At 54.9% G+C, this 26,383-nt stretch overlaps 1 protein-coding gene and 1 long non-coding RNA gene across 3 annotated transcripts; one reads left to right on the plus strand and one right to left on the minus strand.

Annotated features, from left to right (window-relative positions):
• Positions 1-2,910: 2,910 nt before the first annotated feature.
• Positions 2,911-7,273, minus strand: LOC114017329 (uncharacterized). The gene is made up of 2 exons (XR_008731476.1): positions 7,181-7,273; positions 2,911-5,429 (listed from the first exon to the last, which is right to left on the minus strand). It is a non-coding gene; the product is annotated as an uncharacterized LOC114017329 (long non-coding RNA).
• On the plus strand, positions 6,643-25,972 carry LOC102046961 (1-phosphatidylinositol 4,5-bisphosphate phosphodiesterase gamma-1-like). 2 transcript variants are annotated; one of them, XM_027812989.2, is made up of 32 exons: positions 6,643-7,722; positions 13,302-13,451; positions 13,561-13,654; positions 13,765-13,812; positions 14,443-14,527; positions 14,660-14,740; positions 14,833-14,867; positions 15,716-15,788; positions 15,923-16,024; positions 16,130-16,224; positions 16,323-16,408; positions 16,604-16,724; positions 16,824-16,992; positions 17,297-17,416; positions 17,629-17,736; positions 17,834-18,021; positions 18,226-18,426; positions 18,566-18,685; positions 19,020-19,203; positions 19,512-19,589; positions 20,536-20,639; positions 20,860-20,956; positions 21,501-21,567; positions 22,016-22,179; positions 22,289-22,385; positions 22,523-22,747; positions 23,056-23,204; positions 23,750-23,864; positions 24,103-24,264; positions 24,486-24,574; positions 24,696-24,880; positions 24,964-25,972. In XM_027812989.2, exons 1-32 carry the CDS (start codon positions 7,503-7,505, stop codon positions 25,013-25,015), a joined length of 3,864 nt encoding a protein of 1,287 aa, XP_027668790.1. In that variant the 5' UTR covers positions 6,643-7,502; the 3' UTR covers positions 25,016-25,972. The 2 variants fall into 2 exon arrangements, with proteins under 2 accessions (XP_027668790.1, XP_027668789.1); XM_027812988.2 differs by having other exon boundaries at positions 6,645-7,722; positions 16,106-16,224.
• The last annotated feature ends 411 nt before the right edge of the window (positions 25,973-26,383 follow it).

Consider the following 26,383-nt stretch of genomic DNA (forward strand, 5'->3'; position numbering starts at 1 on the left):
GTCCTGTCAGCTCCATGGTGCCTTGCATGTGTAGTCCCAACATCAGTGGCTGTCCCCTGCATCCTTTTGTTGAAGCATCATGAAAAAAAAGAGTCCGGAGCTGACTGACCAGTTCCCTCCTGTGCCAGCACCTGCACTTGTACGGCTATGGCATGGACTCACGGGATGTGATCTGGCTGCAGAGCAATTTATCCTTATCCTCCTCCTCCTCCTTCTCCTTCTGGTTTAGTTTTCAGCTTTACCTGGTCGCTAATAAGGTTCACCATGCAATCTCAGGAGTGTAAGTGATGGGACAGAAGTTCATTGGATAAGAGCAGTGCAGGGAGCACTTTCTAGGCAGTAGCTTGGATCTGTATTTCTCTAACCTAAGCACAAACCCACACTGTTTCAGAACACCTGTGGCTGTGAGTCCAGCTGATCACAAGATGAAAGCCACTGATTTAGAAAGAAAACCCAAATCTGAGCTGCAGCTGCTGAGAAACTCTACCTCCCATTTTGACCCATCTCATGGCTGACCAGATAACTGTTTCTGGGAAATGCATTGCTCAGGTGGTAGGGGCTCACCCAGACAGGGAAGCTGGTGGGACCTGTGCAGGCACTTAGGAGGAAGATGGGGTATCTGAATTTGCTGTGGAAGGATGCCAGGAGCCAATGTAAAGCTTCAGGAGGAGGCGTGACACAGGCCAAGCAGCAGGCAGAGGAGATAATTTTAGCAGCAGCAGCTTGCTGGCTAGACTGAAGCAATACAAAGATTAAAAAAAAACAACAACAAAACACAAAACCAAAACAAACTACCCCAAAAACAACAGAAAGGAAGAAAATTGACCACAGAAAGGATTGCAGGACAGGTTTTCATTAGAGACGAGGAACAATTAACACCATTGTACAAGACAGTGGTGAAAACTAATGTGCAATGGTGTGCATGATGTGTGAGATAAATTCAGATTAGGGAATGGTTTCTGAGATACTCTGGAGAATGGAGAGCCTCTCACTAGAGGTGCCTGAAACAGCTGACTTTTCTTAGCCTTCCACACCAAGATATGATACAGCTACTCTCTGCAAACGTGTCAGAGGAAGGAAGGAATATTGCAGGAAAAGGAAGACCTATTCAAGCACAAATCAATGAATCATAGAGTGGTTTGGGTTGCAAGGGACCTTCAAAGATCATTTGGTCCAAATCCCCTGCCATGGGCAGGGATACCTTCCACTAGATCAGATTGCTCTAAAGTCCCGTCCAAGCTGGCCTTGAACACTTCCAGGGATGAAGCATCCACAGCTGCTCTGGACAACCTCCTCCAGTGTTTCACCACCCCTATCACAAATAATTTCTTCCTTATCTCCAATCTAAATCTACTGTCTTTCAGTTTAAAAGGACTCTGCAGTACAAAAGGCAGTATTGCATTATTACGTTTAGCCTTGAAACTAAAGACACCTCTAATCATCCTAAGAACCAGAGCCCAAAACAAGTGGGCTTATATGGAAGAAGTGAGCAGAGGGCTGAACTCAGGCTCCAAGGAGATTGCACCCTGTGTCCTGCAGCCCTGTAACCCTGCCATGCAGTGGAGACCTGCCACAGATGCAAATGAATGCAAATAAACCCCCTTGTCTGTGGTCAAGAAGTTGAGAGCAGTAATTCCTCCCAGGCTTACCGTCCAGGAGCTTAAGTTTTGTCTTTTTCTGTCCCAATTCTGCTTTTAACCTGTTTGAAGCACCAGTTCATCAGTCGCAGCCCTTCCTGACATTGTCTTAGGCTCTGTGTGCTGCTGTAATTTGGAGCACAACTCATACAGCAACCCACGGACATACTCAGCCTCCAGCTGCAAGAGAAGCTCAGCAGCTATTTACCGCTGAAAAAAGTTACTTGTTCTCCAAAAAAGTTTTTGCTATTTTAACCTGAGGGGAAAAAACTGCTTCCCAAGGGCAAACAAACTCTAGAATTGCTTTTTTGCTGATAAAAGCAAGACTCAGGAGTGTGGGCTCAAGGGAAGGAGATGTCTCTTGGGTTAGATGGAAAACAGAGACGAAAATGTCAGTAACAGGAAAAGAAACTGCTGCACAATCCTAAAGGCAAAGCCACTGTCATTTATCAAGTGGGCACTAGTTTTCTGCTGTGATGTCTATTTTTTGGCCCTCTTTCTTGCCTGTGGTTTCGCTGCTGGTGGATGAGCTGCACGCAGACCTAAATACATGTATTTGAGGAAAGGGAGAAATCAGAACAATGATCTGTCTACTTCCACATCACTATCATTCCCAGCCAGGGCAATTATTTTCTGAGATATGTGGAGTAGGGACAGAGAGCAAAGCCTCTTTTTTCCCCACCGTGCTCACCTGCAGAACTCAGGATGGTTTGAGCTCGCATGGAGGTAGCAAGGACCAACGACAAACCATAAACCTTACTAAGCAGCAAAAGCATTTACACCTCAATTAATCTGACAACATCCCAAGTCCTCTGCTCTGTGGGGCCGGGGATCCAGTGGGCTAAATGACACCCCACAGCAAAATGCATTTTCCTTTACCGAGTGAGGAGGTGTCTGTGACCACAGTGACTCACAGGAACCCACCGGCTCCTGGAAATGGAAACATGGCTGTTTCCATTGCAGTGAATGCGTCATTTCCAAAGGGTATGATGGTGCTACCAACCCGGCATGAGACCATGGCAGCATCTTCATAACTATTTGTTCACATGAAAAAAAAAATTATTGGTCCAGCTTCAGTTGTGAAGGAGGGAGGACTTTGCTTCCCAGGTGCTTTGGGCATTGGACTTTTCCCTGTTTGGAAAAGTTAAGAAAGTCCATACACTGACAATTATAAATATTTGCATTAGAAATACACTTTGCCCATTCAGCTTGCACTGCTGACCAGCATTGCTTGGCGGAGCTCTGCTGGAGAGCATGCTCAGCCAGGGATCTGTGCTTATCCTGGTCTAGTGCGGTTACAACACTAGCTGCCATTGCGACATTCCCATGTTGCACGACCTGCCACTCAGGGGTTCATTGCTAAAAACATTTGCACATCCTCTTGGCACAACGAGGTTTCGGGAATTTCACAATACCACCAAAGAAGGGGGAAGCAAACTGTTCTCAACAAATACCGAGTTGTGAGTTAGTGACTGAGCAGTGGCATTTGCTGGATCTCACAGCAGCTATTGAAGGAAAAGTGGCATTGGCTATTACTTTGCAAACCCTGGCAGAGACTAAAGGATGCTCAGGAAGAAGGTGGTGAAATTCTGAGACCTTTCTGGGTTTGTTTTGACCTGACTGCTCTCCCACTGGGGGCTTGGGAGCTCTGCAGACAGCACCAAGTCACCGGGACATTGGTGAGCTGTGAGCAAAGCAGAGGCTAATGCTGACATCCAGCAGTAACTGTCAACCATGGAAAGCCACAGAGGCAATTAAGCTTGCTTGATGCCTCCTGTTCCTCTACCCCTTCCAGCCTCCATAGGGTGCTTTGCTTTGGTAACGGCTGGCTTACAGCTTTGCTCCAGAGAAGCTAAAATTAAAACAGTGACTCCATTGCAGACTGAAAACAGAGCATTCCTTCTCCGCCCGCGTGCTTTGGATGGACATCAGAAGCCAAACCCAGGCTGTTAAATCCCCTGTGTAAAAACAATATTCTATTCTGATCCTCAATCCACCACGGCTCGCTGCGGTCAGGATGTTCAGTTCCCAGACTTGCGTTCAGGGGGCTCCAAAATGGGATTTGCCTAGAAATGAAAAACATAAACACAAGAAGCCAGTATCTCTGCAGCTTATTGCCTTAAACAAAAGTTTATTCTGCTCCAGAGAAGGGGGAAAAAAGAAGTTAATTCATGGATAAAGAAAGAAAAAAACCCAAATCTTCAGGATCTCTTTCACCCCATATTGTCCCCTAATTCTTTGGGAAAGGGAAGTTTTGCACTCAGCCAGAGCAAAGATGGAGATCTCTCCCCGCTCTCCAATCAGCCAAGGCCCTTAGTGTGGGACTAGCCCTCATGGGGGTAAAAGCCTAAATACCCCAGTCCTGAGTCACTACCAGGTGGTGCAAAGCTGCTCCCTGGGCATCCAGCCCCAATGAGGTAACAGAATCACAGAATCATGAAATGTTTTTTGTTGGGAGGTAGCTTTGAAGGTCATCTAGTCCAGCCCTCTTGCCCTGAACAGGGACATCTCCCAATGGATCAGGTTGCTTAAAGTGCCATCTAGCCTGATACTGAACTCTTCCTGTGATGGAGCATCCACAACTTCTCTGGGCATCCTGGTCTGGTGTTTTACCACCCTCATCATAAATAATTTCTTCCTTATGTCTTATTTAAACTACCCTCTCTCAGTTTAAAATGATTGCCCCTTGTCTTAAATCTTCAGGCCATGGTTAAAAGTCTCTCTTCATCTCTCTTATGAACCCCCTTTATATATTGAAAATCCACTATGAGGTCTCCCCAGAGCCTTCTCTTCTTCAGGCTGAACTACCCCAGCGCTCTCAGCCTTTCTCCACAGCAGAGGGATTCCAGCCCTCGGACCATTTCTGCGTCCCTCTTCCGGACCTGTTCCAACAGGTCCATGTCTGTCTTGTGCTGAAGACCCCAGAGCTGGATGCAGTGCTCCAGGGGGTGTTTTCACCATAGCAGAGCAGAGGAGCAGAATCCCCTCCCTCAACCTGCTGGCCACGCTGCTTTGGATCTAGCCCAGGAGACAGTTGCTTTCAGGGCTGCGAGCAAACATTGCCAGGTCATGTCCCATTTCTCACCCACCAGTATCCTCCAGTCTTTCTCCCCAGGGCTGCTCTCAATCCCTCCATCCCCCAGCCTGTACTGATACTGGGGATTGACCCAACCCAGGCGCAGGACCTTGCACTTGACCTCATTGAACTTCATGAGGTTCACACGTGCCAAATCCTGCCAGGGCTGCCAGGATACCTGTCCCTGCAATGGCAATTGGAAACAGCATTGGCAAAACCCAGCAAGATGGTGCTTTGCTCTGACGTACCAGTTCCATCATTGTTTTTGGAAGGATGAAGGTACAATTTGCAGCCCCTCGTACGTGTGAGCATCAGGATGTGTTGGCACATCCCATGCCATGACAGTGGAGACTCCAGTGGTTTCCAGTGGATCCGTACATGCCACCACCATAGGGGCCATCGCCACTCCTCAGCTCTTGCTGCAATTTGAATGGGCACACATGTGGAAGGAACATTTCTCCTGACCCTACATCCTCCCCAAAGCTGGGACAGGTCCCTTGCTTGGTGGCCAATGCTGTGCTGCTCCTGCTTCACTGCAGGGCTCTGGGTTCCTCTGAGATGAGAAGATCAGATATGGCTGGGGGAGAGGGAGAGGAAAGGCAGTGTTTCCAGCAAGAGGAGAATTAAAAGAAAGGTAAGGCTTCTTCTTCGTGGAGGAGAGAAAACATCTCCCGTAAGCAGGGAGTAAACCTGCAAACCAGAAGGATCTTGGCAGCCTGTGGGGAAAGAGTAAGGATTTTAGAGGGCTCAGGCCAACTCTTAACATGTCCCTTATTTAATGAGTAAAATGGTTTTTCAGGGATTTTAGGCCTGAAATGGTCTGCACAGCTTCCTGTTCACAGCAGCTCCTGTGTCCTCCCTCCCACAAGCGCCTTTGGCAAGCCCTGGTTCTGCAGAGCCTCCATCACCAGGATCCCCAGGTGCCTGAGCCTCCATCACTGGCACCCCTGGGTGCCTGAATCACCAACACCAGGACCTCTGGGTTCCTGAGCCTTCATCACCAGGATCCCCAGGTATCTGAGCATTCATCACCTGGAACTCCATGTGTCTGAGCCTCCCTCACCAGGAATCCCAGCTGCCTGAACCACCAACATCTGGAATCCCGAGTGCCTGAGCCTCTGTCACTGCCACCTCTGGATGCCTGAGCCTTCATTGCAGGAATGCCCAGGTGCCTGAACAACCAACACCAGGACCTCCAGGTTCCTAAGCCTCCATCACCGGGACCCCCAGATGCTTGAGCTGTCATCACAGGGACCCCCAGGGTACCTGAGCCTCCATGACCTTAATCCTCAAGGTGCCTGAGCCTCTGGCACTGGCACCCCTGGATGCCTAAGCCTCATCACTTGGATCCCCAGGTGCCTGAGCCTGCATCACTGGCACCCCCAGGTGTCTGGGCCCCCATTAACAGGACCCCAATATGCTGCAGGAGTCTCAGAGCCCCAGCACCACAAGATCCCCTCTTGGTCCAAATCCCCAAAGTGTGAGGCTGTGGAGCAAGCCCCTGCCCACACCCCACACCTCTGGTTTCACCTCACACCCCTGCTTCCCCCAAATCCCTGCACAAAGCATCTGCCTCCGTAGCACCTGCAGGTCTTTGCCCATCCAGCACCCATTAAAGGGACAAACCAGGGGCTGGGACACCAAGCCCTGTCCCCCACTGCCTTCCCCCCTTTCTCTGGCTGCGTTTCTTTCCCCTCACTGCAGTCCCCAGCCCCTTTCTTCCCTTATATTTGAGGAAGGACAAAACTCATAACAGCAGTGACTCTGGTCTGGGTCACTCATGGGCTTCAGTCCGAGATCAGTGTGGAGGCGGGGACAGCCAGGAACTAAAGCCACAGCAGCCGTTTTCCTTATCTTTAACCCCTTTTTGCCAAGCAACCAATTTTCCACCCAGGCAAACCCATCCCCACCCCACCGTGCCCCCGAGCCGGTGGCAGGCCTGGGGCACCCCGCAAAGCCGGTCCCCATCTTGAGTTCCTCTAGATGTCACCCTCAGCCGTCTTTTCCTCTGCTCTGATTTTCCTTTCTCCAAGATCCTGCATTTTTTTTTTTTTTTTAAATTCCTTTCTGATCTCTTTCCGGCCATGTGTGATTGCAGTTTCCTCTGGGCGTCCATTTCATCAGCCCGAAATTAAGAGGCAGAGGAGAGGGGTGGCAGGCAGCTGGCGGGAGCACCCCCCCCCCCCCCCCCCACCACCCCGAACCTGCATCCCACATCCCGCCCTGCTGGGACCCCGCTTCTCCCCAGGCTGGCTGAGCACCCCTCGGCACTCCCTCACTGCACCCCGCTCCCAGCCCCGGCCCCGCTTGGCCCGGAGGCCGGGGGTGGGGATCTGCCACCTCAACGCAGGCACCATCAGTTCTGGGGTGACTTTGCTTTTTTTCGGCTGGGTTTTCCCCCCACACCACCCTCTTCACCCGCAAAGGACCCCCTGCCATCCTGCAGTGGCCGGATGGTTTTTCTCACCCCTGGCTCGGAACCACAAGGCCATCACCGCCGACGCTGCCCATCTTCTCCCATTGCCGCTGGATGCCAACACCGGGGCCAGATTCAGCCTCAGCGAGAAGGTCACGGTATCTCCAGTCCACCCTTTCCCTCCCCAGTGCCGCCAAGCCCGGCTCCCTGCCTTGGCCGTGGTGCGGTGGAGGGGTCGTCGGCCTTAGAGGAAGCCCACGCCTGGGGCAAGCTGAGAAAATCCCCGGGGAGGTTTCGCCTCTTTGGTTCGTCCTCTTCTGCATGAGACAACCCTGGTTCTGCGGCTCCGCTGGGCGATGGCCGCACAGTGAAGATGTCTGTGGCCAGGCTCAACAGCGTCAATGGCTTTCTGGAGGACGGCAGGATGGAGGCAGGGGACATGGGCAGGATCCTCCGCTGCCTGGAGATGGGCACCGTCCTCACCTTATTCTATCAGAAAAAGTCTCAGAGGCCAGAGCGAAGGACCTTCCAGGTGAAGCTGGAGACCCGGCAGATCATCTGGAGCCGGACACCCGAGAAGGTGGAGGGGGACAGTGAGTATCAGTGACAGTAGTGCTGGGGGCTGGGGACATGCTTGTGGTGGGGTGCCTGGCTGTGGGGTGCTCAGCCATGGTGGGATGCCCACTCGTGGCAGGGAGCCTGGCCGTGGTGTGTCTGGTCATGGTGGGATGTCCCATTGCAGTGAGGTGCCTGGCTGTGGGATGCCTGGCTCTGGTGAGACCTACTGTGGTGGGGTGCTTGACTATGGTGCACATGGCTGTGGTGGGATGTCCTACCATGGGGGAGCCTGGCTGCAGGGTGCCTGGATATGTTGGAGTGCCCTACCATGCTGAGGTCACAGGCTGTGGGGTGCCCGGCTGTGGTGGGGTGCCCTACCATGGTGGGATGTCCAGATGCAGTGGGGTGCCTGGCCATAGGGTGTCCAACCATGATGGAGCGTCTGGCTGTGGGGTGCCTGGCAATGGGGTGCTTGGCTATGATGGGGTGCCCTACTGTGTCCTGCTGTGGTGGGATGCCTAGCTGCAGTGGGGTGCCCAAGAACAGTGGGGTGTCTGGCCACAGTGGGGTGCCTAGTCACAGTGGGGTGCCTGGTCACGGTGGGATGCCCAGTGTGATGAAGTGCCTGGTCATGGTAGGGTGTCCAGCTGTGGTGGGGTGCCTGGAAATGGTGGGGTGCCTGGCTACAGTGGGGCATCTGACTACAGTGACCCCATATTGTCTGGCCATAGTGGGAATGCCTGGCCACAGTGGGATGTCCAGATACAATGGGATATCCAGATATGGTGGGGTGCCTGGACATAGTAGGGTGCCCAGCTGCAATGGGATGCCCTACCATGATGGGGTCTCTGGCCATGATTGAGTGCCTGGCCATCGTGGGGTGCCCAGAGATATAAATGCAGGAGTTGCTGGTCTCAGCAGCCCTTGCCTCCTCCATCCCATCTCACATGGCCCATAAGTTGCTACAGGCATCAAGCTGCTGCCATTTCATCCCCAGGGTTTTATACCCTCCCTGGCAAGGAGGTAAAGGAGCTGGTCATCGCCTTGCCTGCTCACGGTGCTTTGACTGCTGGGGCAGGCAGCAGCATGGAGTAGAGCGTGCTGGTGGCCCCATGCAGCCCAGAAAGGACCTGGCCAGCTGGGCTCTGCCCCACATGCATTAATTATGTCAATGCAGAGTTTGGACTGGTAGCACTGGTGTCCAGCATAGGAGATGCTCCCACTGAAGCATCCATAAAAATCACTGTTACCTGTGTGGATTCACTGGTGGCTAGTAGGCTGTTGAGGCATCATCCCACTGCTGGGCATCAGTGGAGCTCCACACCTTGGTGTTCATTACCTGGTTGCTTGTTACCTCAAGGCTTGCACCTCCTCTTAAATTGGGCTAAAAAGAGTCAATGGATGAAAACACAGGGTTGGGGTGAAATGGAGCTATACCATTGCCTCATCCCACATCCACATGCAGGGAGGAACCCAGTTTGGGGGTATCATCTCACCTGGAGGATGGCAAGGCCCACCCTGGAGGTTTGGGAAGTGACAGATGCCTTTTCCCCAGAGGAATGTGGATGGTGTATTTAGGAATCACGGATCACCCACCCAAAAATCACCACCCACCACTAATTTTATGCAAGACAGAGCAAAATCCCCAGGAGGGTTCAGTTCCTGCTCAGAGGGGCTGACCCTGAACTGGACTGCCAGCCATGGCAAGGCTTTGAGCTGGGAAAGAAGGTGGCACCCAGAGATGAGTATCAGCACGAGTACGATCCGTGCTTGTCTGGACCTGCTGGGCATGGGAGTAGATTTGTGAGAGGTGGAGGAGGGATGGGCGAGGGAAGGAAAGGCACCCATTTTTGGAGAGGTGGTTTTGGTCTTCATGGGTAAAAGCTCATTCTTTGCTCATGGCAATAACACATTTCCAGCTGCTTGTTTTGTTTTGGGAGCACTGCATGCCACTGGGTCAGGGTCTCGGGTCGCTCCCAGTGCCCAATGCCCAATGCCCTGCCTCAGTTTCCCCACCAGTGCCTTGGGATATGGCTACTCCTATGCAATGGCCCAAAACCCTCTGTGGGAATGAGTGGACATCCTCCAAGGTCATGCAGAAGGGGGGGGAAAAAAAGAAAATCCCTCTGGAAATGATACAATTCTGCCATTCAGTCCCACCACTTGCTTTCCCCAGGCCAGCGTGGGAGCAATCCCTGTCTTGATGCTGGGCTGGAGCATCTTCACCCCCTGGTCCAGCCCTGCTCTGTGCTTACACATCCTCCCACTTGCTGTGATATTGTGGAAGCACCAGGATCTCCTATTCATCCCTGGGGTCTTGCTCCCACCCCGCGCCTGACCTCACTCCTTCCCGGGCCTTTTTAAATCACCCCTTCAACCAGGCACCCCGCTTGCAGAGGGATTAGCAGGGACAACCAACTGCGCTGATGTCTCTGTTATGGACTGGCAAGACCAGAACATAGATCCTGGCTCTCCCTTAGAAGCCCTGTGCCATGTAGGCTAATTACACGCTTCATTAAGCAGCCAATGGATGAGTGTCCATGCCATGGGGTAACCTGTAGCATCGCCTCCAAAATTAACCTCATCCTGGAGGGTTTCCAGTTTATCACCCTCAGCAGACCCTTATCCCCAGCACAAGGATGAAATCTAGCAGAAGACCGTCCAAAAGGGATCTTTACAAGAAATTTAAAGAAATAGGGGTAAAGGCAGCTTGGCAAACCCAGCAGCATTTTGGAGGGGTGGTTTGCCATGACGACAGCTATTTGGGATCACACTTCCAGCCTCACTAATGCCAAATAATTACAAACAGGACCATTTGGGGAGGTGAAAATCCAGATGGGGTTTAACACCACTGGACCAGGAGGAAATTTTTTATTTCAGGTTTTATGTCAGCTTCACAGCACCACGGGGATCTCTGGGGGATAGGGTCATCCAATCACACCTGTACAGGAGGGTCTGAGCTGCTACGTGTCCTACAAGAAGGCATGACCAAGGCAAACACGAGTGCACATGGCTCACCGCCACCACAGCACTGCCCAAGTCAGTGGGTTTTCCCAGCACAACCATCCCCTCCAGCTGCTTTGTTTTGCTTTTCTCCTAATGCATTAAGAAAACTCCCAGGCTCTCAGCATCCCTAAAAGCCACTGGGCAGAACTTGCTCCTACATCATCTTCCCACCATTTAAAATCTTCTTTGCACCATGCTGCTTGCTTTGCATTAGAAGAGAAAAGGGATTTTCACAGCTGGAACTGACTTCCAGAGTGTTTTAATCACCCGGGACCCCTGAGACAATGCAGGGAGGAGTTTGGAGACATACTTCTGACATGATTGCTGCAAATCCGCTGCAGATGTGGTTTCCAGGAAGCCGCCGGCCGTGTTGCATTGTGCAGCCCCGTGCCGCTCCCTCTTCCCCTGGCTTTTTTGTGGGGCCAGGCGATTTGCCCTGTGGAGAAGGACTTGGGGGTACTGGTGGATGAAAAACTGGACATGAGCTGCAACATGCTTTTACATCCCAGAAAGCTAACCTTATCCTGGGCTGCACCCCGAGCAGCGTGGCCGGCAGGGCGAGGGAGGGGATTCTGCCCCTCTGCTCTGCTCTGGGGAGACCCCCCGGAGCACTGCGCCCAGCTCGGGGGTCCCCAGCACAAGCCAGGCAGGGACCAGGGACCTGGTGTTGAACTGGGGGGATGGCTACATTGCAATTTGTTGGTGGAGCCCTGATAGCCACTGGCTTCTCATCTCTCTCTGGTACTGTGAGGAAAGACAGGTTTGGGGATGAGCAGCTGGTTTTTAACCTATAAACCCATTTTTACTCCCAAATATCTGCCTGTTTGCATCAAAGAGGGTTTTCTCCAAGACATGGGGGCTGCACAGAGACAGCAACAGGGTTTTATTTCTTGAGATCTACTCCCAAAATAAAGCACATGCAGGGGCGCAGATCCCCTGTGTATCACTTGTGTTAAAATCCCACTCCAATCTGTGAAATTTGGCTTGTGGTCATCCAGCAAGAGGAGGCTGGATAAAGCCTCCAGTGCTTTATGGATTTTTTCTGCCAAGTTAAACTATTCTGCACCTCTTTTCCTGCTTAATCAGGCCAATTTCTCCCTCATCCCTTATTCCTCCCCACATTCAGCTTTTCTTTCCCCACTTTGGATTAGGCTGAGGGTTTCCATCAAGCCACTGACGCGCCTGCACCCTTCCGCACCCTTCCCCACCGCCACATCCTAAACACGTCTTGGCTGGAAATTCTCCGGGAAATGACCCATTTCCTTGGCAGGACAATACCCCGGCACAGTGGTCCGGTTGCCCTCAGCCATACAATGACCTTTCCGGTGCCGGTGGCTCAGCCCCCAAGTGCAAAGCTGCCTGGGGGGTGATGCTCATGGTATTGAGAACAACTTTGGGTATTATTACTAAAATCATCAACATATTATTATTCTGCTCCCAGTAGGATGTGTCCACTTGGCAAAACCAGTAGTCAGAAGTCTCCTTTGGCAGTGTAGTGGTGAGGAAGACTGTGGTCCGGAAACCCAGCCCTCCTGCCGCTGGTGGGGCTTTATATAGCAAGATAATGAGAGAGCAGTGCAGCAGGAAAGAAACACCCTGCGGTCTGGGCTGCCAGGGCTTCAAATTGCCACCTTTGGGCAGACATCTTCAATTAAAAGATGAGCTCAGCCTACCCCGAGCAGGTTCTGTCTTGGGGAGGAGGAGGCAGGGGAGAGGTGGCTGGAGGCACGCTGTTTGGGATGGGGCAGGCTGAACCTGGAGGACACGTGGCACCCACAAAGCCAGGAAATCAGTGGGCAGCACTGTTGGAACTCCACATCCTGGAGACACGAGTCACTGGAGGACAAACAGGAGTGTGGTGCCTTCACACACCTGGAGGCAGTGCTGCAGGGACACCCCATCCCCAGAGACATGGCTCCCTGGAGGACACATGGCCATGGCACCCATGCTCTTGTGACACAGCTGCAACAGTGCTACAGGGACACCCTGCCCTGGGGACATGGTTCCCTAGAGGTTGTGTGGCTGTGGCACTCATGGTGTTGTCTCACAGCTGCAGCAGTGCTGCAGGGACACCCCTTCTTGGGGACACTTGGCCATGGCACCCACGATGCTGTCATGCAGCTGCAGCAGTGCTGCAGGAACACTTAATGCTGGGGACACAGTTCCCTGGAGAACATGTGGCCATCGTACCCATGGTGCTGTCACACAAGTGCAGCAGTGCTGCAGGGCCACCCTGTCCTGGGTACACAGATTCCTGGAGGTCACATGGCCATGCATGCACCAACAGGCAGTGCCACGGGGATGCCCCATTCTGGGGACACAGTTTCCTGATGGACATGCAATAGCCATGGGTAGCATGACACTAGCAGAGACATCACTGGAGGGCAGTGGGGGCCTGTCTCCCTGGAGGACACGTGGGCACTGCGCCCACAATACCATCACACACCTGTGAGCAGTGTCATGGGGATGCGCCACCCTGGGGACAAGGCTCCCCAGAGGACACATGGGCTCCTGACAGTCCCACCTCCTGCAGCCTCCCCGAGCCCTGCACATGGGTCCGTGGTTGCAGGGTGTCAGGGGACATTCCCATGTTCCTCTCTCCCTGCAGTCGACATTCGGGAGATCAAGGAGATCCGCCTGGGGAAGAACTCACGGGACTTCGAGCGCTACCCCGAGGATGCTCGCAAGCTCGACTTCACCATGTGCTTCATCATCCTTTATGGAATGGACTTCAGACTGCGGACACTCAGCGTGGCTGGTGCGTGGCTTCCCTTCCTGCTCCCCTTTGCCACCCTTGGGCTCTCACTCCCTCCCAATCATCCCATCTTCCGCATCCCAACCTCACCACCTCTTTCTTCTTCTTCCAGCTTTCTGCGAGGAGGACATCAACCTGTGGATAACAGGCCTCAATTGGCTGGTGGTGGACACCCAGAAAGCCCAGACCCCGCTACAGATCGAGAGGTGAGGAAGGACCATTAGGTCCCATTTCCCAGTGCCCCTCTGGAGGCAAACCCAGGGGGCTTTTGTCCCCCCTGGGACTGAGCACTGTCTATCCATCCCTTCCTTCCCAGGTGGCTTCGCAAACAGTTTGATGGGATGGACCGGTCGCGGGAAGGCAGGTGAGCATGGCACAGCCCTGTGCCAGGAAGTGGCTGGTGGGTTTGGCTGGACAGGGCCGTATCCCCCCGCTCGCACCTCAAATCTGAAGGCTCAGCCAGGCTGGGGGTGAGGTTTGTGGGCCAATGTAGTACCAGGTTATCTGGGGTGCTCAAAGCCACTGAAAATCAGAGACCCAAGTGCACATCCCCTCCTCACTGCTGTAAGGACCATGGGGACCCTGATGCCCCCATGCCTGCTGCTGCATTTCCATCAGCACCAGGAGGGGCCGGGACATTGATGCAGCCCATAAACATCTCCCCAAGACAGGAAAAAACCCAAATCAAGTGAACTTGGACTGAAATGATGATGAGGGTGGGCGTCATCTCTAGCTGGGATGATGGCTTAGAGCACCCTATTGGTTCTTGGATGTGCTCCTTCTCCCTAACCCTCTGCTCACACTCATGCCAGACCCCATGTAATTAGGGGTCCTGTGCCACTGCAAGAGTCCACAGTCTGGTTGGGTGGCAGTCCCATGCCGGCACCAGTATTTGGGGTGGGTCCCTTGGTGTCAGGAGCTGAGACCCATCTAGGAGTTAGCCATCCTTTCCTGGGTCTGGCCAGTGCACTGATGTTGGCTTACCCTCCCGCAGCATCACAGTGAAGGACCTGAAGGCCATGCTGCCCCAGGTGAACTACCGTGTACCCAACATGAGGTTCCTGAGGGACAAGCTCATGGTAAGGACCCCCTGGGCACCCCAGCCATGCAGAGGGATGGTCTTTGAGCTCCCATAGCCGGGCTGGAGCCAGCCCCAGCGTCACTGGCTCCAGTCAGGTGGCCCCACTCTCATGCAGCACCATCTCCCACAGGAGGTGGAAGCCAGGAATGAGATGACTTTCTCCCATTTCATCCAGTTCTACAAAAACCTGATGTTTGATGCACAGAAGTCGGTAAGAGCCATGGCTTGTCTTCCCAAGCATGCCCCTTCCCAGTGTGGCGCATCCCCCACCAGCTAAGCTTGATCCTGTCCTTTGCCTTGCAGGTCATCGAGCAGCTGGAGCTCTCCTTCCCCTTGCGGTGAGTACCCTGCAGTCCCACAGGTGCCACCCCGGCCAAGCCTCCAAGGGCTGGTTGCATCGGGTGGTCTATGTAGCCAGACTGAGGAGCAGAGCAGAGGATGGGAACAGGGATGGGAGCGGAGATGAGAGCGGGAATGGGAGAAGAGATGAGCAGGGATGGGAATGGGGATGGGAGGGGGAATGGGAACAGGGACAGGAGCAGGGATGAGCAGGGATGGGAGAGGGGCTGAGAGCAGGGACAGGAGCAGGGGTGGAATCAAGGATGAGCAGAGATGGGAGTGGAGGTGGGAGTAGGGATGGGAGCAGGGATGAACAGGGATGGGAGAGGGGCTGAAAGCAGGAAGGGAGCAGGGATGGGAGCAGAAAACAGAGGTAAGCAGAGATGGGAGTGGAGGTGGGAGTGGGGATGGGAGTGGGAATGGGAGCAAGGATGAAACCAGAATGGGAGAGAGGAAGGGAGCAGCAATGGGAGCAGGGATGAGAAGTTATGGGAGTGGGGATGTGTGCCGGGAATATGGGGACATGTTACTCTTCCCTCCTCCCCATGTCCTCAAGCAATGCAGCACACTCCGGCTGTGTGCCCACCTCTCCCGGGTCACAGGGTGATGGTGGGAGTGTTTGCTCTAGCAACACCCAACAGCTCAAGGTTCCCCTTGCACCCCACCACCCCTATGGTCTGTGCTTTCCCCAAGCCCCTTGCCGGCTGCCGCAGCTGGCAGGAGTGGAGCAGGAGTTGGGGGCATAGGGAGGCTGAGCTGCAGATGAACACTGGCAGCCTCGACTCTCCCATGGGGTCTACCCCAATTCCTGCTCCCAGTCCTCACTGATGGCCACTCCATGTCCCAGGAATGTGGACCGCCCTGAGCTGTGCCAAGTCTCCCTCTATGACTTCCAGAAGTTCCTGCTACATGACCAGAAGGTGGGTTCTCTTAGAGACCCCTGCAGCATCCCTCTCACCCCCCAACCTAGGGGACCCCCATAGGTCCCAAGGGTTGCCCCATGGGATGCCCGAGCCCAGTTCCCCATGTAATGACAGCCACGTTTGCACTTCAGGAACCCTGGGCCAGCGACGTGGGCATGGTGCGGGACTATATGTGCACCTACCTCAAGGAGGGCTCCAGTGAGGCAGCAGACCCCTCCTTCCAGCTGGATGAGGTGGGTGGCCCCACCCAGTACCCACCCAGGGGTGTCTTCCTGGTCCCATCAGGCTCTGACCTCTCTGCTTCCCCCACCTAGTTCCTCACGTATCTCTTCTCCAAGGAGAACATGGTGATGGACGCCAAGTATGAGCGTGTGGTGCCTGAGGAGATGAACCACCCCCTGTCCCAGTACTGGATCTCTTCTTCCCACAACACGTAAGAACAGGGTGGGCTCTCCTTGGGGACCTCCGTGAGCATCCCATCACCTAGGCTGGGGCAGCCCTGGCTGCTGATGGTCCTTCTCTGTTCTGCAGGTACCTGACAGGGGACCAGTTCTCCAGTGAATCCTCTCTGGAGGCGTATGCCCGCTGCCTGCGCATGGGCTGCCGCTGCATTGAGTGTGAGTCCCCAGAGCACTTTGCAGAGATGCTGAGCTCCTCCCAGCACCTCGTGTTGCATCAGACAGACCATCCCCTGTACCCATCCCACAGCACTGGGGTGGGGAGTCTTCCATGTCCTTTGGGGGCTCAAAAATATGGTCCCCCGTGCACAGTTGGTGCCCAGCATGTGTTAACCAAGGTGTTTCCCTACTCAGTGGACTGCTGGGATGGTCCAGATGATCTCCCCATCATCTACCATGGCCACACACTCACCTCCAAGATCAAGTTCCTGGATGTGCTGCACACCATCAAGGAGCACGCGTTTGTCACCTCTGAGTAAGCCCTAGCCCCACAATGACACCCCAGTTCTGGGCCAGGCAGGCAACCCCTCCTTTGCCTTAATCCAAGGCCACCATTGCCACCTGCTTCATCCAGGTTCCCCATTATCCTCTCCATCGAAGACCACTGCAGCATTGTCCAACAGAGGAACATGGCATCCCACTTCAAGAAGGTCTTCGGGGACATGCTACTCACTAAGCCAGTGGACATCAATGCTGATGAGTTGCCCTCACCCACCCAGCTCAAGAAGAAGATCCTAATCAAGGTACGGAGCTGGAAAAAAGCACCCCAAAGCCCCTCTTTGCAGGAGAGACAAGGACTGTGTTGGGCTGGGAGGGCTGGTGATTCTCTAAATCAAAGGAGTCCCAAATCTTAGAAATCAAGAGTGATATCCCTCTATGCACAGGTAGGACATCTCTCCAATGTTCTACTGCAAAAGATTGGTCCAGGGGAACAGGGGGCGGTGGAAAGGGACCTGCAGGAACCCAAGCATAGCCTGAGGGCTGGGAGCTCAGTGTAACGGGGACACCGTGCCCACTGCTGAGCTCCCTTCCCTGGGCTGTCCCCAGCACAAGAAGCTGGTTGAAGGGAACCTGTATGAGGAGGTCTCCACTGCCAGTTACTCAGAGAATGACATCAGCAACTCCATCAAGAATGGCATCCTCTACCTTGAAGACCCCATCGACCACGTAAGGGTCTCCCTGCCAATGGCAGCCAGGGGCCTATTGGGGTCTGTCAGATGGGGATGAGCACTGGGGTTTGGGTTGGGCATGGGGCATGGGCTGTCCTAGACCATTGCAATGCTGTGGGGGACAGGAGAGGGCAGAAACAGCCATCTCAAAGCCCCATCCATCCATGCCATCGTCCTCCACACCCTGGTGATGCTTTTCCTCCCTCCCAGACCTGGAGCCCCCATTATTTTGTCCTGACAAGCAACAAGATCTACTACTCAGAGGAGACATCCCGCTACCAGTTCAATGAGGATGAAGAGGAGGTGGAGCAAAAGGAGGTGTGTGAGGGGCAAGATGCATCCGTAGGGGAGTTTAGGGAGGACTCTGTAGTGAGGGTAAGTGGATGGCAACACCCATTTTGGGGTGAATTTGTAGGAGTTCAACAACAATGAGCTGCACTTCACGGAAAAGTGGTTCCATGGGAAGCTGGGAGGTGGCCGCGACGGGCGACAGATTGCTGAGAAGCTGCTGCACGAGTACTGCACTGAGACAGGCGGCAAGGATGGCACCTTCCTGGTGCGCGAGAGCGAGACCTTCGTGGGTGATTACACCCTCTCCTTCTGGTAGGAGCTCCAGGGGGAAGGCAGGATCCCACCCTCTCTGAGCTGGTCTGGTCATCCCACCAGAGATTGTCCCTCCAGCCAATGGCTGGGTTGGTGGCTGGAATAGCTTATTGTGGGGGAAAGCATACAGACCCCCAAGCGTGGAACAGTGGGGACATGGACCTGAATTGACTCACCCCTGCCTTTCCCTCACCACTGTGGCAGGAGATCCAGCCGGGTGCAGCACTGCCGGATCCACTCACGCCAGGAGGCCGGTGCCACCAAGTTCTACTTGACAGACAACCTGGTCTTCGATAGCCTTTACAGCCTCATCTGCCACTACCGCGAGGTGCCACTCCGCTGCAACGAGTTTGAGATGCGCCTCACCGACCCCGTCCCCCAACCCAATGCCCATGAAAGCAAAGAGTGAGGATGGTCCCCATCCCTATCCCCTCGGTCCCTTGGGTCCACCACCTTCCTCCTTCCCTGGTGTCAAGTCTTGGGTGCCCCCTGGGGTGTGGGAATGCCAATGCCAGCTCACCACCACCATGCTCTGCCCAACCAGGTGGTACCACGCCAGCCTGACACGCCTGCAGGCCGAGCACATGCTGATGCGGGTCCCACGGGATGGAGCCTTCCTGGTGCGCAAGCGCAGTGAACCCAACTCCTATGCCATCTCCTTCCGGTGAGTGTGGTCACCCCAGCACGCTGAGGCTGGCCAGGCTTGGCCACGATGCCCACATTGCTGGCCAAGCTGAGAACTGCCTGGCTCATGTCTGTTGTGGCTCCATGCTGGGTGGCAGGTGCTTGCTCTGGGTCAGCAAGGTGACACCAAGGGGACTCCTGGTGCTGTCACAGCAGAGACCACCTAGCTGTGGTGATGGGAAGGCCATGTCCTCAGGGCGGTCACCCTGGTGGCATCCCTGCTGGGGGAAGGGCATCATCTCCTGCCCATCTCCATGATGGAACAAGGGTCCGGCTACCCCTCACATATCCTCCCTTGGCTCTCTTGGCCCCAGGGCGGAGGGGAAGATCAAGCACTGCCGCATCCAGCAGGAGGGTCGGCTCTTTATGCTAGGCAGCTCAGCTGAGTTTGAGAGCCTTGTGGACCTCATCAGCTACTATGAGAAGCACCCACTCTACCGCAAGATGAAGCTGCGCTACCCCATCAACGAGGAGACCCTGGAGAAGATGGGCACCACCGTGAGTGCTCCCAGCAGTGGTGATGGTGGCTCTGTACCATGGGTAACCAAGCCCTGTCCCCAGCTCCACCATGGTGGGAAGGTCTCCTCCAGCCTCTCGGCTGAAGCCCAAACAGAACTGTCCAAGCTCATTATGCAGCCATTGCCCACAGTTATAGCTCCACCATAATTCCCTTCCAAGAAGTTGCAAAGGGGTATTAGGTCCCTCTCAGCCTCCTTTCAATCACATGTAGTAGCCCAGCCCCCACCACATCCCCTTGTAGCCCCTGCCTGCATCCAGGTGATCCACTCAGGCATTTATCTTTGCAGGAGCTGGACTATGGAGCACTGTATGAGGTGCGGACACCCCACTTCTACGTAGAGGCCAACAAGATGCCAATGGCCAGGGTAAGGGGCCAAGCTGGTGTCCCTGGGAGGTGGAGGATGATGGGACATGACAATTCTAGTGCTGGGGCTCCTGGGTGGTTATCCTTAGACCCACCAAATCTCCCACCACTGACCTGAGAAGTTATGACTTTTTGCTGCATTTTTCTCACCCTCAAGCAATGCTGGAACTTGACCGTTCCCACATCAGCATCGCCTGGGGACAGTAGTCTGAACTCCACCAACATCACTGTCACAGTGTGGTGGCAGGGGCAGGTCTGGAGAGAGCCCAGGCTGGACCAAGGACCTGGCACAAGTTAGCCCCTACAACAATGAAATCCCCACGGATCCTTGTGCGCTGGGGAACCCCAAAAGAGCAGGTTTAGGGTCAGTTCTCAGGTGATGCAGTCTCCATCCTCAGAGGTTTTTGGGACTGACTGGTCTCAGAGCTGACCCAGTCTCCATCCTTGGAGGTTTTTGGACTGGGCCTGTCTTGGAGCTGACCTTGGAGGAGACTTGACTGGAGCTCCAGGATTCCTTCCCTGTGATCCTACAACCACATCGTCCAGCACTGCTGTGTCTTAAATGTCCCTTTGCAGCAGAGCAGCTTTCAGGCTAAGACCAGACACTGGAACGCTTAACCCAAAGGGTTTTTTTCAGGGAGTGTGGTAATATCAGGGGATTAACCCCTTAGTACACCAGAAGGAACCATTGGGGGAAGAAGAGGAACCTGCTTTGCACTGAATGTGGTGGTCCTACAGGACCACAGATGCCTCCAGCCCTCCTTGTCCCCTCTAACATGTTTCACTGCTGGCATGAGCAATTTGGGGGCATCATTTGGAGTACTGGACCCTCAGGAGCCCCCATGCTTCACCATGGGGGCTTGAAGATTTGGTCTGAGTGGGCATGCTGCCTGCCAGTGTCCGTGGGCACTGGATGGTGACATATGTCCCTCTCCCCGGTGGCCCAGTGCACAGTGAAGGCTCTCTACGACTACAAAGCACAGCGGGAGGATGAGCTGTCGTTCTGCAAGCAGGCCATCATCCACAACGTTGACAAGCAGGACGGCGGCTGGTGAGGGCAGTTGGGTGGCCCCCGGGTGGGCATGGCCGTGGGTGGAAGGTGGAGGGGACACCCTGGGTTTTCCCATGGGTTGTCCCGCAGTGGGTTTTAACTGCCTCCTTTTCTGTCCCCCTATCCCTTCTCCGACTGCTCCCTGACATTGCATGCAGCATGAGCATCCCTGTCCCCCCCCAGATTGGTCCACTTGCCTTGATCCTCTGACCCATTGCAGGTGGCGGGGGGATTATGGGGGCAAGAAGCAACTGTGGTTCCCGGCCAACTACGTGGAGGAGATTGTCAGCACGCAAGCGCAGGAGCAGGATGAGGCTGTGAGTGCCATGTCCCCACACACCTGGGACCGAGGCCACCTGAAATGCTCCTGGCCTTGTGCCAGCCCAGACCCTTATCTGTAGGCTGGGGAATGCTCCTACCCCCACTCCAGCTTGGACCCTTTTCTGGAAGCTGGAGGATGCTCCCAGCCCCATGCCCAGCCCAGACCCTTATCCGGAAGCCACAGGATGCTCCCAGCCCTCTGCCAGCTCGGACCCTTATCCAGAGGCTGAGGGATGCTCCTGGCCCCATGCCAGCTCAGACCTTTATCCATAGGCTGGGGGGTGCTTATGGCCCCACTCCAGCTTTAACCCTGTTCTGGAAGCTGGAGGATGCTCCCAGCCTCATGCCAGCTCAGACCCTTATCTGGAGGCTGGGGGAGTCTTGACTGAGGAGCAGAGCATACCAAGAAGGTGGTTTTTCTCTGCTTTTGCTCAGGCTTGACTGATTTGGAGGGCTGGAGGAAGGCTGCTAAACAGGGTGGGCACCAGGCTCAGCCCTGCATGCCTCCCTCACCACCCCGTCTTCCTTCCTTTCTTGCAGTCATCAGAAAACAGCCCCCTGGGGAACTTCTTGAAAGGCTTCATTGACGTGCCATCCTGCCACGTTGGTGAGTGTCCCCACCACGTTCTCACTGTGGCTGTGGGAGCCCACCAGGATGGTGCGCACCCTGTGCTGAAGCTCGGTGCTGTGAGCTGAGGCTCCCTAAACTCATCACACAATTGCCAGCCAGGCTGATGCTTGGCACAATGTGGTGGGGAGCAACATGGGGCTGGGTTCAGAGGGATTTGGCTGATGGGGGGGGGGGGCATTTGGAGGTCCAAATGATTCAGGGGACATTTGCCCCCAGCTCAAAGGACAATGCATTTCAGCATGGAAAGCTGAAACCATACATTAGAAAAATGGGATCCTATCAGGAGAAGGACCCTGATGGCTGGGGGGGGTTCCAGGAGGGGCTGGTGGGGGCCCGGGAGTGGGACCGCTGAGGTTTCGTTTGCTCCACAGAGCCATCCATTGGGAATGTCTTCGAGTAAAGCCCCCCTCTGATGTCCTTATAGTTATCTCCAAAGACGGGAGGAGCTCCAAACCATTTGTCTTCACCATCCATTCCCAGCAGATGTCCCACGCAGCCCAGTCACTGGACGTGGCCGCAGACACACAGGAGGAACTCAGTGAGTGGGTGGCCAAGATCCGAGAGGCCACACAGAACGCCGATGCCAGGGTGAGGGGCACCAGGGTGCAGAGGATGGGGGATGGACAGTCCTGACCCCCAGCATCTCTGAAGGAGGAGGCTGGGGGGAGACTTTCAGCTCCTGTTTTCCCTTGCGCAGATGCAAGAGGGGAAGATCATGGAGCGGAGGAAGAAGATTGCACTGGAGCTCTCCGAGCTGGTTGTCTATTGCCGCCCGGTGCCATTTGATGAGGACAGTAAGAGCTGGAGAAGGGGTGTGATGGGATGAGCATGGAAAGAGATGGGTGGGGAAAACCAAGCAGTTGTAGTGGGCTACCCCCAGGCCACCAGAGAGCCCTGTGTCCTCCACTAATGGCCACCTTGGTGTTTTCAGAGATTGGCACCGACAAGGCATGCTACCGGGACATGTCTTCCTTTCCGGAGACCAAGGCAGAGAAGTACGCCAACCGCAGTAAGGGCAAGAAGTTCCTGCAGTACAACCGCCGCCAGCTCAGCCGCATCTACCCCAAAGGGCAGCGCCTGGACTCCTCCAACTATGATCCATTGCCCATGTGGATCTGTGGTAGCCAGCTTGTGGCCCTCAACTTCCAGACGCCTGGTAAATCCTGCTGCTGGGGTGGTTGCTGGGCTTATCCCTGGAGGTCACCCCAAAATCCCCATCCCCAGTGGCTCTGCCCTGGGTTCTGTTGGTGGAGGTGGTTTGAATGATCTCTCCAACCTTTTTCCTCATCCTGATGGGGACATCTCCATGCATTCCTGGGTGCTTCATGCAAAACCCAGCTGCGTCCCTTTTCCAACCAGGGTTGGGGCTCTTAGTGGTTTGCCAGGGCAGGACCTTCTGCCCAAGGACCTTGCGGAGGTCCCTGAGCCCCATGGCTCAGAGCTGCTCTGTCCCCATGGCCATAGACAAGCCGATGCAGCTGAACCAGGCACTCTTCATGCTCGGTGGCCGCAGTGGCTACGTTCTGCAGCCTGACATCATGAGGGATGAGACTTTTGACCCCTTCGACAAGAACAGCCTGAAGATTGTGGAACCCATCACAGTCCAGCTGCAGGCAAGTGGGCAAGGACAACAAGTCCACCATCAAGACAGGGACTTGCTTCTTCCCTGTCTTTATGTCAACGGGGGGTGCTTTTTACATGTTTCAGCCCCATACTGGCTCCATGGAGTTTATTACCCCATACTCTCTTGAGTTTGCTGGTCTTTCTCTGCATGCAGCATCGTTTTTCCCACGGGACAACCTCATAATTGCACAGAGTTGAGCCTAACCTGAGCGAGAGTGAGGGGGAGGGTAAAGTAGAAGCACCTTACTCAACCTTTGGATAATTTCAGAGTTACAGCTGGGAGGGGTTGGTTTGTAGGCACCTGACTCTTGAGCACAGCATGAATCCAGCAAAAATTGTTAAAATAATTTCATGGATACAGCTAAAATCAAGCTAAAACCAGTCCAAAATCATAAATAATTTGTGGTGTGGCTAATTATGGCCATGAAGCTTCTGGCAAGCCCAAACCAACAGAGCCACAGGATTGGCTCGAGGAGTCCTTCCTTGCCCATCATGTCTGGAGCTCACCCTCCTCTTCTTCCTCTTCCTCCCACAGATCCTCGGTGCCCGGCACCTGCCCAAGAATGGGAGGAGCATCGTGTGCCCCTTCGTGGAGGTGGAGGTGTGCGGCTCTGAGTATGACAACAGCAAGAACAAGACAGATGTCGTAGGTGAGGGTCCACATGGGTGACATTCCCACCCAGCCCCTGCACCCTGGGGACAGGCAGGGACACCGGGACAACCCTAACTGTGCCCTTTGGGGTCTTCTTGGACATATGGGTGATGGGGCTGGGTTTCATGGAGGAAAGAAGAGGACTGGCATGTCCCACTAACATGCTGGTGCTATGCTGGTGGTGTCCGTGGATCTAACCCTGCTCTGACCTTCCCTGCTCTCTCCTTGGGCCCCAGCCGACAATGGCTTCAACCCTGTCTGGATCTTCAAGCAGTTTGTCTTTGACATCAACAACCCTGAGTTTGCCTTCCTCCGCTTTGTGGTGTATGAGGAGGACATGTTCAGTGACCCCAACTTCTTGGCACAAGCCACCTTCCCTGTCAAGGGCCTCAAAACAGGTATGGTTCTTCCATCCACACCACCACCATCATCATCATCATCTTCATCATCACTGAATCGTGGAATGGTTTGGGTTGGAAGGGACCTTTAAAGGTCATCTGGTCCAACCCCCCTGCAATCCTCCTCCTCCTCATCATCATCATCTCCTTGGGGATCTGGCCGTGGCGAGGGGTTCAGACCCCACCATAGGGCTAAGCTTGTGTTGTGGTGTTGTGTCCAGGCTACCGGTCAGTGCCATTGAAGAACAGCTACACTGAAGACCTGGAGCTCGCTGCCCTTCTCATCCACATTGAGATCATCAATGCCAAGGCAGGTGGCCCAGGTGGCTTGGAGAACCCTGTGCCTCAGTTTCCCCAGCTGGAGCAAGAGAGAACAGCACCCTGGGGTGTCCTGTCCATGCCACCAGCCTCACACCCTTGTGTTGGAGCAGGAGGAAGATGAGGAGAACCTCTACTCATCCATCCAGCAGCTACGGGACCGCGCCAGCGAGCTCTCCAGCCAAGTCTCCAGCTATGAGCGCACCAATGGCTGTGACTCCCGCTACCAGCAGCGCCTTGATGAGCTACGGGCAGCCCAGGAGCGGCTGATGGAGCTCACAGAAGTCCGCAACCGCAAGTGAGTGTCCTCTCCCTGTGCCTTCAGGAGGTCCCTCTTGAGAGGGTCCCTAAGGCTACCACCCTGCTCCCGCTCCCCACCAGGTTGATGGAGAAAAAGAAGAGGGACCGGCAGATGGTCACCAAACGCAGCTGAGCTGGATGGACACAAGCCCGCTGTGGACCTCCCCTGCCACCTCCTCTCCTGCTCCAGAGGGAGGTGGGGTGGCTGGATCTTGACCTTCCCACGCCTGGGGCTGGGTGACAGCAGTGTGACAAATTTGGGGACAAAAGGGGATTTCAGGTAGCTCTGCCTGTGATGTTTCTCTGTCGGGGCGAGGTGGGAGGCAAGATGCTCTGGCATAAATCCTGGGCACCTCCAGCTTCGTCCCATGTCCCTTGGGGCTTGTGGCCATGTCCGTGTCCCCCGGGTTGGCCATCCCCGCTCCTCTTCACCCTGCATCCTCTGTGTCCCACCATCCCATTGCAAGGGGGTGGTGATGAGTCCTGTGACTGATGGGGAAACTGAGGCACAGGTGCCCAGCCAGCCAAGGATGGGGCAGGACCGGCCACCTCCATCCTGGGGACAGGGGACAGGACTGGCTGGCAGCAAGGCATGAGGATGGGGACACAGGGGACACTTTCGTGGGGGCAGGGGGCATTTTCCCCCCCCACTATAAATATCTGTATTTTCTTCTTTTATCCAGCATGTACATATGGCGCAGGGTGGGGGGTCTGTACGAGCCTCAGTATTAGGGCACAGGGGGGACCCTAAAACGTCTGGAGATGACCCCAGCATGGGCATGAGGGAGCAGGGGACCAGGTCTGGGGGTGCCTTGTGGGGCAGGGTGGCCAGTGACAGGGTGCCTTGAGTGAGCATTGCACAGACACAGGCACTGAGGTGGCCCCAGAGGAGACAGGGATGTCCCCAAGGTGACTCCAGCATTGACACCAAACTCTGGGAATGGGGACAGATCCTGCCAGTAAAGCCAATAGAGGTGATACCCAGCAGGGTGGCTGGGGACATCTCGGGGTGTCCCCCAGGGTTGGGGTGTCCCAACAGGGGGATATGTGTATTCTTTGTATGAAAATAAATCTATTTAGCCAATATTTATATCCTGCTGCTGTTGTCTGGTGTCCCCTCAGCTCTGCCCACAGCACCAATGTCCCCAGGGCAGATGATGTCCCCAGGGCGATGACTCCATGATCATGGATCCTGTGTGTCACCCTTGTCCCCGTGACATGTCCCAGCAGTGGTGGGGACACCCAGGCAGTGCATCAGTATGTGCTGCAGCAGGCAGGGTCACCTGGGGAGGGGACACAGGATGCAGGATGTGGGGGACAGAGTACAGGGGCAGGGGGACACAGGCCAAGGGACACAAGCCACAAGGCAGAGGGCCAGGAGGACACAGGGCACAGGGGTGCAGGGACATAGACAATGGATACAACATTGTGGGGACACAGGAGACAGAGCCATTGGGCCAGAGGGCTCTGGGGCCATGGGACACAGGGCCACCGGGACACA

The sequence above is a fragment of the Falco cherrug genome, chromosome 3 (genome assembly GCF_023634085.1).
Source record: "Falco cherrug isolate bFalChe1 chromosome 3, bFalChe1.pri, whole genome shotgun sequence".
Classification (NCBI taxonomy): domain Eukaryota; kingdom Metazoa; phylum Chordata; class Aves; order Falconiformes; family Falconidae; genus Falco; species Falco cherrug.